General features: G+C 35.4%; 4 protein-coding genes across 4 annotated transcripts; 2 read left to right on the forward strand and 2 right to left on the reverse strand.

Moving 5' to 3' along the window:
- Positions 1–350: 350 nt before the first annotated feature.
- On the forward strand, positions 351–4,955 carry PHYBLDRAFT_73419 (hypothetical protein; the record flags this gene model as incomplete). Its single annotated transcript, XM_018442850.1, has 6 exons — positions 351–1,676; positions 1,754–2,241; positions 2,307–2,317; positions 2,610–2,671; positions 2,878–2,932; positions 3,076–4,955. 6 exons carry the CDS (start codon positions 351–353, stop codon positions 4,953–4,955), a joined length of 3,822 nt encoding a protein of 1,273 aa, XP_018299571.1.
- A 1,654-nt stretch (positions 4,956–6,609) lies between these two features.
- Positions 6,610–7,305, reverse strand: PHYBLDRAFT_73420 (hypothetical protein; the record flags this gene model as incomplete). Its single annotated transcript, XM_018442851.1, has 1 exon — positions 6,610–7,305. The coding sequence occupies one exon, from the start codon at positions 7,303–7,305 to the stop codon at positions 6,610–6,612; it is 696 nt and encodes a 231-aa protein (XP_018299572.1).
- A 213-nt stretch (positions 7,306–7,518) lies between these two features.
- On the reverse strand, positions 7,519–7,863 carry PHYBLDRAFT_73421 (hypothetical protein; the record flags this gene model as incomplete). Its single annotated transcript, XM_018442852.1, has 2 exons — positions 7,519–7,601; positions 7,626–7,863. 2 exons carry the CDS (start codon positions 7,861–7,863, stop codon positions 7,519–7,521), a joined length of 321 nt encoding a protein of 106 aa, XP_018299573.1.
- Positions 7,864–10,669: 2,806 nt separating this feature from the next.
- On the forward strand, positions 10,670–14,546 carry PHYBLDRAFT_139076 (hypothetical protein; the record flags this gene model as incomplete). The annotated part of the gene is made up of 13 exons (XM_018430154.1): positions 10,670–10,949; positions 11,100–11,129; positions 11,327–11,389; positions 11,535–11,593; positions 11,748–11,885; positions 12,005–12,272; positions 12,396–12,570; positions 12,701–12,881; positions 12,954–13,032; positions 13,100–13,124; positions 13,211–13,858; positions 14,010–14,332; positions 14,440–14,546. The coding sequence occupies 13 exons, from the start codon at positions 10,670–10,672 to the stop codon at positions 14,544–14,546; spliced, it is 2,376 nt and encodes a 791-aa protein (XP_018299574.1).
- Positions 14,547–16,341: the final 1,795 nt, after the last annotated feature.

The raw sequence follows: 16,341 nt of genomic DNA on the forward strand, positions 1-16,341 counted from the left end.
TTAATAAAGTATAAAAAAAAGCGACAGAAACAACTTGAACTGCCTATGAATATTTGGTATCAAATATATTCAAATATATGAACATGTTCCTTCTACAGCACTAACAACTGTTTTTTAATTTTAAGCTTTGTGTGTGAACAACTGATTGTGCCTTGTATTTATTTATGGTTACCCTCAAAAGCAAGAGTAAAACCAGATATGTAACTCACAATATCAGCTTACCGCGATAATTGTCTTTTTCTATTCGTCGATTTTAATTGAAGACATATATATATATATATATAATTCAATATATTCGTTTTTCACCTCTTCATCTCTTCACCTCTTTATCTCTTTATATAATTATTATTATGAGATACTCAGATCTACCATTTGAAATCCTTGAGCACGTTTCTGATTATCTATCGACAAATGACAAACGCTCTTGTTCCCTGACATGCAAGGGGTGGAGATACCCATTTCAAAAGGCTCTGTGGAGATACATACGAGTCAAATCATACAGTGGCGTTCAAAAACTTATCCGCAGTATTAAAAAGTCTCAATATGTTTCCACAACTTACGGTCTCTCGGTTTATAGCCTACGAATATATGGTTCTTACCTTGGAATAAAGACATCAGATATAGAATTTTCTGAATTATTCAAGCACCTGCCAAACTTGAGGTGTCTGCATCTAGAACTCATAACCTATAAACGCATCTATACGGACATAACAAGCTCAGACAAAATATGGACGTCTCTTGAAACGCTGAAAATACAATGGGAATACAGTAGTTTTGAACAAGAAAAGATAAACTTCTTTGAATGTATAAAAGCGTGTAGAATGCTCCAAGAATTAGAAATACGGAGGGGTTTAAGGAATGAACTCTTATATTTTAGTATGAACGACTTTGACAACATGCCCAACAACCTGAAAAACCTATCGTCTATCTCGGTTTACATAAATCACAATCATGACTTTTTGCCTACACTGGACACAATCCCAAACACGGCACCGGTTTTTTCGGTGGCATCCCTAAATATAAATTGGGACGAAATCAGAAGCAGCAGAAATGAAAGTTGGAATATATGGAGCCCTTTGTGGCTGTACTATTTGGGCTACAAATATCCAAACTTACGCTCCTTAAGGCTGAATATTAAGCCCCCACGGATGAGGGTGTTAAACCGGGACAATAGCGAAAGAACCATATCTCTTTTACGATCCAATCAAAACGCATTTCGACACATGGAAACATTGGATCTCATACGCGACCAAGATTTAGAACTTTCCAAATGTATTTTATTGGAATTGTTTATTCCATTAAGAGTCCCTCTTAGACATTTGACATTGGATCCAGGACCATTGGGAGACCTAAACTCTTCATACTCAATGGATGTTATTAAGGTTCTAGAATCCTTTTCCAGAACACTCCAGAGTTTTTCTGCTCGAGGCTTTCAACTTAATCTTCGGGACAAAGATCCGTCTTTCAAGCTATACTCTTACTATCCTCTTTTGACGAACCTTTGCATCAATAACATCGATGTGTATCTTGATTTTGGTCAATTGTTGGACAGATGTGTGGCCCTCAAAGAATTGCAATTTTGTGCTGGAACATTGGTCATCAATCCAAATACGACAACCGAGACTTCAAAACAGCAGCAGCACGGATTGCAGATCTTGACATTACGAAAATGCTCCGTAGCTTAAGTGTTCAATTATCTCTCGTCCAGGTGTAAAGCTTGAAACATATGACTTTGTATACTTTGAACATCAAGGGATTTATTTATGAAAAAACCGGGTGCTTGCTGCTAAATATGCCGCATACTTTCTTAAAAACTCTGACTATCGGTCATATTCAATACGTTCCACCATACGAAAGAACAAATGTATACAATCAGAGTCGTCTAACGCTTCTGTCTCAATTAAACGACTTTCCGTCATCAGAAGACATAGGCGAAAGAAAAAGAAATGAAACTGATTCAGAGCACCATGTATTAACAAGCCACCGCATTGCTTGGATCTATACATATTACACATTTGGACCTTTTGAGAATGGCAGAGTAAAAACTACAAGACTTTCAAAGAGTGGAGCCGATATCGCATTTAAATACTTTCAAAACTTTCCGCCCAAATGTTTCTTCCAAACTTTAGAACATAAAAGCCTCTATGATGAAGAATTCGACGATATGACGAGGGCATGCGAACTTCATAAAGGATATGGCCAATTCAAATTTGGCAAGATTGAATCTGTTCATGTTGTAAAGTAATCAAGGCAAAGACCAATTCAAATGTGAAAATCAATATCTTTTAAAATAAAGTAAAATAAAGTAATACATATTGTAAGTTTCTATTATGATTGTAATAAGACAAGAAATAAACAGTGGATGAGCAAAGTGATAAGCCAAGGCACAGAAACTCAATAGCAAAATATCGAGCTTCTAGATTCCAGGCTATCAATGCTATATTAAATAGAGAGCTGCTCTGGCTTAGAACTTAATATTTAAATTTGCTAGGACATGACATGGATTCTTTAACTCATCTTACGTACTCATCCTATATAATATGACCATTAACCCTCTATTATGAAAAGACATCTGTAGTCAAATTCGGAAACCTTATTACTTTCGGTAGTTATACTCCTCTTTAATTCCCCTAGATCCTCTTCTAATATCTTGTCTTTCATTAAGCAAGTGGTATGTTATAAAAGCCAAATTTGCAAGGTATTAATTTGCTGTATATTCATAATTTAATTATTTTGTAAAAGTAAAAAAAATATAAAATATATTGGAACAACTTGAACTGACTGTAATTATTTGATATCAAGTATCTTCTTATATAAACAGGCTCCTTTTACAGTATTAACAATTTTCTCTACATTTTAAGTTGTTTGTGTGTACAGCTGATTGCGCCTTGTATCTATTTACGATCACCACCAAAAGCTCAAGTACAACCAGGTTTGTAACTCACCATATCAGCCAATATTTGTCTTCTTCTATCTGGCGGTTTTAATTTAGACATATATATATACAATTCAATATATTTGTTTTTCACTTCACCTCTTTATCTTTTTATATAATTATCGTTATGAAAATATCAGAGCTACCATTCGAGATTCTTGCGCAAATCGCTGATAGGCTGTCTACAGATGACAAACGCTCTTGTGCACTGGCATGCAAGGGATTAAGACACACATTTCAAAGGGCTCTCTGGAGATATATACGAGTCCATTCATACCGTGGCGTCCAGAAACTTATCGACAATATCAAAAGGCATCAAACTGTTTCCACACCTTACAGTCTCTGGGTTTATAGCCTACGGATATATAGCTCTTACTCTATAGCAGAAACATCAGATATAGAGTTTTCGGAATTATTCAAGTACCTGCCAAACCTGAGGTGTCTGGATCTAGGACCCATAAGCTATGAACGCATCTATACGGACATAACAAGCTCGGACAAAATATGGACGTCTCTGGAAACCTTGAAGATACAATGGGAAGGAAATAGTTACATACATCAAAGGATAAACTTCTTTGAATTTATAAATGGGTGTAGCAAGCTCCGGAAATTAGAAATACGCAAGGGCTCCATGAATCAACTTCTCGAGTTTAGTATGAAGGACTTTGACAACATGCACCGTCACTTGAAAACCCTGTCATCTATCACGGTTCACGTAAATCCCACTTCTGACTTTTGGACTACATTGGACACAATCCCAAGCACGGCACCGGCTTTCTCGGTGACATCTCTGAATATCAATTGGAAACAACAAAGAGACAGAAATGGAAGTTGGAATAGCTGGAACCCTTTGTGGCTGTACTATTTTGGCTACAAATATCCAAACTTGCGTTCCTTAAGGTTAAATTCTAGGACCATGTGGCCAAGCACATTAATAATGGACAAGAGGGAAACAATGATATCTCTTTTTCGATCCAATCCAAACGCATTTCAACACCTGGAAACATTCGATTTCAAACACGACATATATTTCAAGCTTTCCAGATTCATTTTATGGGAGGTGTTTCGTGAATTAAGAGTCCCTCTTCGGCATTTGACATTGGATCCAACACAATTGGGAGAACTAGACGCTTCATACTCAATGGATGTTAACAAAGTTCTAGAATCGTTTTCCAAAACACTCCAGAGTTTTTCTGTTCAAGGCTTTGAATGTATTTCTGGGGTCCCAAATCCGATTTTTGGACTATACTCTTACCACCCGCTTTTGACGAACCTTTGTATCAGCAGCATCGATGTAACTCTTGATATAGTCAATTTATTGGACAAATGTGTGGCCCTCAAACAGCTGAAATTTTGTGCTGGAACATTGGTCATCGATCCAAATACGACAACCGAGACTTCAAAACAGCAGCAACACGGATTGCAGATCTTGACATTACGAAAATGCTCCGTAGCCTTTGAAGTATTCAATTACGTCTCGTCCAGGTGTAGATGTTTGAAACAAATGACCTTGTATACTTTGCACATCAAGGGATCTATTTGTAAAATAACCGGGTGCTTACTACTCGATATGCCGCATACTTTCTTGAAAACTCTTAATGTCGGTCAGCTTCGATACGGTCCATCATATGAAGAAACGAATGTATACGACCATAGTCGTCTGACGCTTCTGTCTCAATTAAACGACGTTTCATTAACAGACGAAAAAACCAAAAGGGATACAAATGAGATTGATCCAGAGCACCCTGCATTAACAAGTCAGCGTATTGATTGGCTCTATACATATAACGCATCTCCACATTATAAGTATAAGAGAGTAAAAACTACAAAACTTTCAAAGAGTGGAGCCAATATCGCATTCGAATACTATCAAAGATTTCAGTCCGAAAAAGTACTACAAAATTTAAAACATCAATGCTTGTGCAATAGAGAAATCGACTATATGGAGAGGGAATACGAGCTTAACAAAGGATATGGTCAATTGAAATTTGGAAAGGTTGAATCTTCCCGTGTTATATGAGCATCAAACTAAGACTTAATTTATAGAATAGGCTAAAAAATAGGCTCTTTTTAAAAGAAAATAAAGTAAAATAAAGTAATATATCACTACAGGAAAAAACTCGGGATTTTCGAATTAGTGACTTTCTTTTTGGTCTATAATAATTAAAAATTCACCAAAAATTCAAAATGAAATAAGAAAGTCTCTGTTTTTTGAAGAAGTTGATAAAAAGCAAATTGACCACCGAAAATTAAATCTCCTGATAGACAAAAGTGCATTTTAACTACAGACTTTACATTTTTAGTAAGTGTTTATTGCAATTGATGGCTATTACAAGTCAGAAGTAAAGAGAAAGAAAATATCAAACTTTTATTACTTGAATAAAATATGTGAAGACAATTCAAAGACACGCTAAAAAATTAGAATAGGGAAGTGTATGTCATCATTGTAAAATTACTATATTGATATTTCATATCAAAGAGTAACCAATACATTTGTACAAAATATATGACGCTAATGACGACTTAGAAAATTTTTCTTTCTTGTTCTTTCTTTTGTTCATAACAAACCCTGACGCCGGATTTTTATTATTATCATGAATAATTAAGAAGATTCAGTAATTTATCTGCTTCAAGGTATGCGATAAACACTTCGGGATATACAAGAAATGCTTATTATTTTGCAGAAGGGCCAAAAAGCACTCTAAAAGTAACAGGCATTCTACGACTGGAGATTTCTGAACTACCTAATGACATAAATGAATACACACTTGAGAAGCCCACCCCAGACTATGATGTAAGAAATAATAAAGCAAAGAAAAACATATAAGCTAATGTAAAGCAATATAGTTCTTTGATGTCCTAATCTCGAGATTAATGCTTGTATTAAAACTATAACTTTGAAACACGACTTTAAAATGATGAGTCATGTTCTTGGTTTAACTCAACAAGAAAAACAAAACAACTATTAACACGTTCACGTCTTATATGTAATGAAATGGCCGTCTATCTTTCTGTACAATCTTTAGAAATAAATCCAAATACGATGTCTATCTCAAGAAAACAAGGGCATAATGTGCGCCAAACATGTGTGTCTACTTAAACAAAGTTGCGTCGGCTTTACCACATGTCACAAAAACCGGATATTTGTTGCAAAAGTCTTTCAGTCATAGAAAAACCGCGTGAAGGAAAGAACTCGTAAGTTCATGTCAGGTAGGTATAATAAATTGTATACTTAATATGAAAACATGAAATTATTCAAATGATATTTAGCCAATACAATTAATGAATAAAGAATTGTCCTTTTTATAACAATTAATAAAAGTATTTTTAAATAAAAATCCTCTATGAAATGAAACTTTTTTACCCAATTAAAATTGTGAACAAATCAGAATATATATAAATGAGGGCCATTTGAGAGAATGTTTCTGTTGAAATGACCAATACCATTGAAGCATATACAATAATAGAATGTATTTTATCCAATTAAAATAATTATAAGAACCAAAATAATATTTTATTACCAATTTAAGAACTTCTTTTTTCATTCTTACCAATAGAAATATTTTTATATTTTTTTCCTACCAATGAAAATAAGGTTATAGCAGATGGATAAATATAGCGGGATATGAATAAAACCTAACATCAATAAGTCAACGGCGATTAAAATATATTACTTAAAAGGGAACTAGAGATTCCACTGCGATTCGCGAGAATCGCCAGCTCAATCCCAAGCTGAATCTCCAGCTGAATCCCCAGCGGAATCCCCACTTTTTTTCCCGTAGTGCTAGATCAATGGAAAAACCACAAGACTTGATGTGAAGATCTTTCAAGAACGGAGAGTACGACGATAGTTCAAGTTCTGGGCATTGTTTAATATAAAAAAATAGTTTTCCTTCAACCGAAAGTGTTTCGAGTGTTTCCGAAAAGGACTGCAAGAAGCTTTTGACATTTGCTGCATAGTGCTGAGCTGTACTGTGGCTTGATGTTGCAATGTACTTTAAATTTTTGATAGGCGCTTTTAATGGATATATGAATTGCCAGAAAACAAGATGAGTTCTCATTGATATTTCTTCAGTAATCAGCTCAAGTGTTTCCAAATGCTGGAGTCTATTTGGATTCAAGGGATATGTATATGTTACGTCTTGTGTCAGGACTGCTGGCCACCAGTTATGATATCCAATTGAGATATCTAGTCTCAGAAACTGCAAGTTTGGGTATTTGTAATTAAAGTAGTACAGCCACAAGGCAAAGAAGTTTTTAAATTTTATATCAAGGGTTGTCACGCTAATTGCCGGTAGAGTACGTGGAATCCTCTCCAGTGTAGATGGAAGTTCATTCGCAGCACCCAAGTACGCCTTGAAGTAGGACATTTGTGGTAATATTTGGTGCAGGGTGTCAAAGGTCTATAAATCAATTGTAATAGCCGTGCGAAAATTATCCATAGCTATTTCTAATTTCTGGAGCATGTGGCATGATCTTATGAGTCCAACGAGGGAATCTGCAGTCAGTATTTGCTGATAGCTGGTATGATGAAGGACTATGCTTTTTAGGGATATCCATGACTTGTTTATTCTTATCATTTCTCAATTGATAATGTTAAGATTTTTATGTCCAAGATCGATATGCACCAAGTTTGGAAGACATTGAAATAAATCATACTGTTGCTCTACAGGTATTATATAATATCTACCTATTTGTATACTGTGTACCATAGAGCCGTGTGGTATGGATGTATTATTGTAGGGTTTAATCATGTTGTATATGTGCTCGAGTGTATCGGTGGAATCGATCTGTATATCTCTCCAAAGATAATATTGAAATATGTATCTCCATGTCTTGCAAGTAATAGGACCAGCAAGTATGTCTTTTGTCAATAGATGCTCCGCAATTTGTGATAGAATTTCGGATGGTAGTTCTGAGGCTGTCATAGTTATAATGATAATTGTAGAACAACGAAAGACGAAAGGCTATATATAATATGTATTGAAAAATATATTAATGCTATTTATATGAAAAATGAACAAAATCAAGAAGAGCTATTTCGAATAACTGATACCTTGGGTTTAAATATCGATATAATTAAAACACTCGAGTAACCCAAGGCATACGAGGCTCAGCCAGGTATTTATATATAGATCCTGAAATATAAACAACAAGAGAAAAAAACTTGCGTTTACAAATATTAAGGCGGTATATTATGGAGTATATGAGGTTGAGTCATAGCTTGTTTGACTTTTGTAACACATTGTCGCTTTTTTAAGGGAGGACAAAGAAAGGGAAGAAAAGAAGGCTAAATTGATTTATTTGAAAGGAGTTACAGCCTGTCAAGATTTACTTTTGTTTTCTGGGTGTAACAATTGACAAGTTGTATAATTGAAGGCCATTAACGACACAGAACACATTAATAAAGTAAAGGTTGTGATACCTGCTGATTAAGCATTAACTCCAGAGCATAGAATATAGACAAGGTTATTCACTAAATAAATAGTGTTTCCCTGGTCATATAACTAAATACAAAATAAGGTCAATAGGACACTAGGTTTTATTCTAATGAACTGCAAAAGTTGTAAGTATGCTTCCTTTAGTGTTTCTTTCTATGATTAATTACGCACTTCTTATATATGTTTGGCTCATATATAATATGAGCTGACATATTGTATTGTGTCAACTAAATACATTCTGCTTTGTCTCATCTCAGTTGAATTGTGCAGTTTTTAAATGCCTTTTTTAAAGTATCGATATTTCGATCCTTTGTGTTTCGAATATTCTATAAAATTACAAGAATTGCTTTATCTAAAGCCCCAAGAGAATCTGCAGTAGTCCATTTTAATTCTGTCTTAACTTTAATAGAGGTCTAAAATAAAACGAATTTTGAGGGTTTCCATTTTGACTCAAGTATTAAATTTAATTTAAAATGGGAATTAAAACTGACTGCTGGAGAGTTTCCCTGGTTTTCTAGAGAGTTTCATGTATATTACATTATACTCTTTTTTTAAAAAAATAATAATAATACGGGAATTAAGATGAACGCAAGGTTCAATAGCTGACATTTTTATTAAGAATAGTTATTGCATCATTAAACCTTGTCAGACATAGTTTTAACAAGGATTTAACAAAAATCTTGACCATTTTGCTCTCACTATTTGTCAAAAAGACCTGCAAAACTTTCATTTTCTTCATTTTTGTACTTTATAGCATCTTTTTATGCAATATATTGGATATAAAGCCCCGAAGCCCCCCCCCCCCCTTTTTTTTTTAGCATATATTATACAAGACAGTGTAGTATCGGATACTGTCTTTTTGGGATGGGAATATGGTGCAATGTCTCAAAATTTATCTTTTGGTACTAGAGGTCTAGGTCTTTGGATAAACAGCTGGTATATACACTTTGGTTTCCGGGCCCTTCAAGAAACAATAAATTCTGAAAACCAGCGTCCCAGAAACAACCTCACTCTATAACGGATCACTTAAAATACTTGTATTCGATAAAAAGTGTGGCTCTCCTGATTGCTCTTTACAGTTTTAATAGTATGGGTTTATGGGCGAGTCAAAATGATTATCGTGGACTATGAATTTAGACTCATCTGATCAACATAACCCAAACTCAAACAAAGTCTCGTATAACGTCAATATGACTGGGTTTATTCCCATATCCCAAATATTTGGTCTTTGACTTTTTCTGTATCTGCTTTTTTTTTCCAATGTCTGATGGTGTTGGTTATTGTCATCCAAGAGAGGCTCATGTGGAATGAAATCCCTGTAGGGATGGTGCTGCTTTTATGAAATCAACTATATGACTAAACTCACACTCTATAAAACCCAGTGTGAGAGATGTACTCTATTGTTTTCTTTTTGCTTCTCGATGACATGAAGGATTGAATTGTAAGAGATTGTTCTGCAAAGAAAAACGCAAATAAGCAAATAAGGTCTGCTAAAGATAAAAGGTTTTTTCCTGTTTTATTAGCTATAGTTATTATTTTGATAAAACACGATGATATATATTTCTGTGTGTGTGTGTGTGTGTGGAATATGGGCATGTTGGCAGTTGATAGAAAAAAAGCCTATTTTGAACACAAAATACTCATCTTCCAATAAAATGTCCTTATATTTGAGCTTTTTTCTTAAGACAGAGAAAAGGCACCCTTTTCTCTTTTCCTAATACTTTTCCCCTCTATATTTCTTTACTCTTTTAATTGCTTGTAATATTTTGAGAAAATTTGTACCATCAAGTTTGTAGTGAAGCAACTAAGGATAAGGTCTTTACCACAGAAATTACTGTTATCTAGTCATACAGCAAATGTTGTAATATAAAAAAAAATGAAGTGTTGCGATGTTAATGAAAACAGAGAGAGAGAAAGGGTTTCTTTTCTACTCAAGAAGTGAATACAAATATATATATTTCTTGGGATTTTGTAAGAGTCAGATCAGTTAGTCGGCTGCTGGTAATCTCCACATTATATATATATATATATGTGTGTGTGTGTGTTGACAGACAACAAAGCAATTTAGTCATACATCTATAGACATAATCGATCCCAAACACGTCAATGCCCCACGGCCTCATTATAGAAACTCAGTTATATCCACCGCAGTTCATTTGGTGCTTTTCATCGCTACTTTAGTTCTAATCCCTTTATCTTTCTTTTTCCCTTATATTTTATTTTAAACTTATATATATATATATATCTGTGTGTATATATACATATATACCGCCTAACATTTTTAACAAGCTTTATGGAGAAGGATTCTGTACTCAACTCAAACCTTGCTGAGTACTCGACAAGCGAACAAGTACTAAATGAACATTCCAAGCTTGTCATGACCACAATCACCGCACCATCGTCCCAAAAAAAAATTCCATATACCGTATTCGATTGCTCTTCTCATTCAGGATTGTATTATCCCCAAAACATATGTTATAATAATCCAGAAGATCTGTCATCGCGCTGGTCTTCAGGAGTATGTAATCAAACACAGTATATAACCCTGCGATTCGACTCTCCGGCTATAGCACGTAAGTCATTTCTTTTTATTATATTTTTATGTAAGATATAGCCAGATCAACTGGAGCAGCCTGCTAATCTATATTTATCTGTACACATATAAACAACAATCTTTGTACAAATTATTACATGTAAATTAAAACTATATTCATTAAATAAAGGAACAATTCTTTTTGGAAAATACCATGAAAGTAAGTAATTTGACTTTTTGACAATAGTACAAAAAGAAGGGAAAAAAATGAGATAAATAGAGAGTGATTGAGTGAGTTGGAGATAACATGTCAATGGAAACCGAGGGAAAAAAATCATAGAAAATTATAGTTTCTAAAGATGTGAGCTGTTTCTCAAACAAAACAAAACCCAAAAGGTCATGTATGTAATCTCAAAGAATTCAAAGTCTACGGTGGAATGAACCTTGAAGATATGACCGAGATATTGCATCAAGGCAAGTGTCAACAGAAATATTACGAGAGCAGGATGAATTACAAGAAGAAAAGAGGAAGAGGCGCATTGTTTAACACGAACAATGTGTGAATGTGTATATGTGCCAGAGTAAAAAAAAATAAAAATAAAATAAAATAATGATATGAAAACAGGTCTTCGCAATGATAATCAACCAGAAGAGTTTCCTCTTCGACATGCTGCCAATAATATGGTAAAGTCTTTGTAGAAAGAGAACAAACAAGATATCCAGCTTGATTCTCTTTTTTTTCTTTTGTTCGATAGTATATTCGTTATTTTACTTATTGTACTAATGGTTCTTGTTTTTTGTTCTGTGATATATTTGACATTCTATAAAATTAATGTAGGCATTTCCAGTTCAATATATCAAAATTGTACCGCTCACAACTTTTGGAGAGAAATTCAATTATAGTATCTGGTATATTGAGTTTTGTGGAGTGACAGACAAAGATATCATCCAAAAGGTTGTCGCGGATAATCAAAAGGTAAGCCGATAAAAGAAAGGAGGTATATATTAAAGATATATATATTGTGGTTGTTCTTTGTCCCACTCTAAAGAGCTTTTATATATATATATGTGTGTGTGTACATAAATTGGCCATAGTTAAAGGAGATTGAAACTGTGCGACTATGTCTCAAGCATTTTCGCCAACGAAACATGATGGATATATTCCGTGGCTTACAAGAAAGAACCGGGGTCAAATTGGAAGAACCTCTTCTTACTCGACTTCACAAAGTGCTTGTTGTGGATGGAGACTATGAAACTTCCGAAAATATCATCAAAGACATTTACCAGCAAGGTCTGTTTGATGAGTACGCAAATAATACAAAATATATTCCGAATTGGCGAAGAATATACTCTTCATCCACCGGTAAGTGTGTGTGTGAGAGAGAGAGAGAGAGAGAGAGAGAGAGAGAGAGGACACATAGATATGTAGCAATAATATGTATAGGTATCAGATATTATTATTATTATTATTGCTTACATTTGAAAGGACCAGATAGCAACAATGCACCTGGTCCAAGAGGAGGACACCAAATGTGTATTGATATTGAACGTGGAAAGGTGTACCTTCTTGGCGGCTGGGACGGCAAACAAGACTTGAGTGATTTCTGGTATTTTGATATTCAAAAAGAAAAATGGAATCTATTAAGTCCAGATACATGTCAGTATGTATAAGAGAATTATAATCTTATGTGTGTGTGTGTCTGGTTGAGTGTTTTTGCCTTGATTAATATATAGCAAAAAAATATAAAATTAATCACAGATCTATCATTGACATACTCACAAACCCTGTAGGGATGGTGGTCCAAGTGCTCGCTCGTGCCACAAAATATGTTTTGATCCTACATCAAGGTCAATATTTGTCTTAGGTCGTTACGTTGAATCACATGCAAATACGGATGGAAATCTTGATTCCGATTTCTATCGCTACAATGTTGATAAGGACAAATGGACCTTGATCAGCACAAATACAGCAGTAATATTATATTATTCTTGGTTTTGATATCTTGCCCAATTGCTTAATGGTATTCTTTTTATTTTCTTGCAGGCGGAAGGTGGCCCACAATTGATTTATGATCATGAAATGTGTGTCGATCCAAATACAAATTCTATCTATGTATTTGGTGGTCGAGTAGTAGTAGGTGGCTCTACAGTGCATTCATACAGTGGATTATTTGTTTATTTAATTAATAGCAATATATGGAAGCTATTACGGTAGGTAAAGATAAAAGCGAAATATTTAATTATTTATTTATTGAGTCATGTTTTTGGTTAAATACCAATATATATATATATATTTAATAGTGGGGACACTCCTTCTTCTGGTACATTGGGAGAGCATTATCAAAATAGTCGAAGGAATCTTGGAAACCCTTCAACTACAGCAGCTACAGCTACAACAGCACCCCTACCAAGATCATCAGCACAGACGCCTTCTGGACAGCCTCAATTAAAGTCACGAGCAGGCCATTCAATGTTGTTTGATCCAACCACTAGAGATCTTTACATATTCGCTGGTCAACGCATCAAAGACTTTCTGGCAGATATATATCGTTTTGCTGTTGATACTGATGACTTGATTGAAATTACCGAAGATTATTCCAAGAATTCGGGCCCTGACCCTGGATATACCCAGCGTACAACCATTGATACCACAAAAAGGGAACTGTATGTGTTTTCTGGATATATGCGGACAACATCCTATGATGTTGTCAAGAATTCTTTATGGGTGTACAACATAACGCAAAACAAATGGGAGAAAGTATATCAAAATGAAGGGCGTGGCCGAGAATACTGGCACAAAATGCAGAACAAAGAACCTTGCCCAAGATTTGCACATCAGATGGTATACGACTCTAATTCAAAACGACAATACATCTTTGGTGGCAATCCAGGAGATTCCAAGGATGTCAGTCGACGGCTCAATGATTTCTGGGAATTAAAATTAACAAAGTAAAGTATATGATAGAGGTAGAATCATGTACACAGCTCTATTCAATTATTCACTCTCTGGTCCATATTCAATATAAGAATATTAAAGGAGTCTTCATGTATTTAACATATTCAACTGTGTTTTATTTTTGTGGATTGCATTGATTTGTAGAACGAAGCCAAAGGATATTATGCGTCGATCTGTTTTTCTTTTGAGAACCCAGAAACTTCGGGAAATGCATCGGCAAGCAGAATTAGAGCAACAGAATAATCCAGTAAAGTTGGTGAGCACCAAGACAAAACAAGCTTTAGAATACCTGAGAAGTTATGTGTCTCCAGTCCTGGACGAAAAATGTGAAGAAGAATTAGACGAGTTCCAAAGGCTGTGTGCTTGTCTTTGTTTAGCGGATCACAGTATCGACACCAAGCAATCTTTTATCAGCCAGAATATGTTTAAAGTACCATCGTCAAAGGTTTCGCACCCGGATCTTTCAGGTAAAATTTGAGCCGATATCTACGCTCGTCTAACATGCTTGCTTTCCATGTATTCATTTCATGACATCAAAAAGCTTACAATTTAATATGTCAATCAATGGTTATAGACATTATATTTTCGGGAAGGACAAGGCTTTATAATAGTGTTATCGGGTTTATGCCTCAAAACATCAAAGAACCAGAGGAGTCACTAGTAGATATTATAAAAATATAAGCTATGGCTAATATTTGTATATGTAAGTATGCATAAATATATACATATATCTGGAGAATAATGTGGTGTTTGATTATTCAAACAACTGGGCATTAACCATACTACAATATGGGACTTCAATAAAGACCTAAAATCAGGGGAATTTTGTAATATTGATCCATTGATATTCTTCAATGACAAATTTTGATGGGATTTTGGAACACCACCGGGTAAGGATGAGAAACACGCAAACAGGGCAGAAAAAGTAGTGATGAAATGAGAAAGCTGCAGGGCATGAGCGATACAATAATGAAATAAGATATAGGGATAGAGCGTTTTCTCTATTCAATACATGTTATACAATGTCTTTTTCAGCAAAACGAACTCTTTTTTATTATCATACATAAAATAAACCGAGAGGATATTATGTGTCTATTGATAGATACTGTCTCTATCTAGCACTACTGTCAATTATAACGCCTTTCTATATATAAATTTAGTGCGGTTATATAACCAGAAAAACACTATTTATTTAGTGAATAACCTTGTCTATATTCTATGCTCTGGAGCTAATGCTTAATTTGGATTGTTCGAGGGACGAAGTCCCAAGAATGAGGTTTAGGGCTTTCTAAGCCACGCTTTTTTATTCTTTGTTTAAATTCAATATCTCTCTCTCTATACTACTCTATCTCTTATGACACGCCAACAATTCGACGGTTCCATTTGATGAGGTAGAAATTTATGCGGAGTGATGGGGGGGGGGGGGGGGGGGGGGGGCTCACCTCATTCTCGGGACTTCGTCCCTCAAACAATCCAAATTGTCTATCAACCCTTACGGAGTATCAGACAATCCTGATTGTCCATCGGAGACTCCGTCCCTCCAATGAGGTTCGTTTTCCGTTGGCAGAAGAATTGTTTCATGGATCTGAGCAGCCTCTACTCTTTCTGGTCGCCAATAGTATCGTTCAAATACCTGGCTGTTCGCACTCCAGTTCGCATGTCTCTTGATCGCAGCAACTGGTACTCCTCGTCTTCTTGCCGATGTAACTGCAGCAGATCGGGTTGAATGACCTTTATAAATCGTTGTATCGACTCCACATTCACTCAACGTGGTTTTAATCCAAGTACCCATAGTCGAAGGTCGAATGCTACGGAGTTGTGACCCCTCCACAAAACCCAGAAACAGGTATGGTCGATGGGCATAGAGCTTCTCATATGCTCTATCTTTCGTAGGAATAAGGTCAAGGTGTAAACAGGACATAGTTCCGGATGGGAGGGTATGGCGTTCAAAGTCAAATCCTTCATCATTCCTTCTTTTGGTTTCTTAACCAAGAGGTGTACGGCTTCAACCATGTGTGGTGGAGATGGTGCTCTTATGAGGGTAACATCTTGGAACTGTAAACGTCCCACATCTGAGCTAGTTCGCCATATCGTTGCCAGACAAAGCAACAATGCTGTTTTCCATTGAAGTTGCAGCATGGACAGGTCGTCTGTTGGTCCCCAATCGAGTATCTTGGCTAACACTTTCTCTGGATCCCATAATGGTGTGCTTGGACGAGCGGGACACTGAGAGTTATTACGCAATGCTTTGAAGAAGGCTTGGATCAGATAATGGTTAGCTAGTGGTGGGTTATTGGAATGGATAACCTTAAATACACTGGCGATAGCCGATCTATCAATGTTCAACTGAGTCTTTGCTATGCCTATGTGATGGTGGTAGGACAGATATTCGCAGACAATGGTGGCATCATAAATCAAACAGTCTTTCTCGTTGGTCTGGCACCACTTTGCCCATTTTCGCCATGCAAGATCATAC

Source organism: Phycomyces blakesleeanus, assembly GCF_001638985.1.
Source record: "Phycomyces blakesleeanus NRRL 1555(-) unplaced genomic scaffold PHYBLscaffold_1, whole genome shotgun sequence".
In the NCBI taxonomy this organism is placed as follows: domain Eukaryota; kingdom Fungi; phylum Mucoromycota; class Mucoromycetes; order Mucorales; family Phycomycetaceae; genus Phycomyces; species Phycomyces blakesleeanus.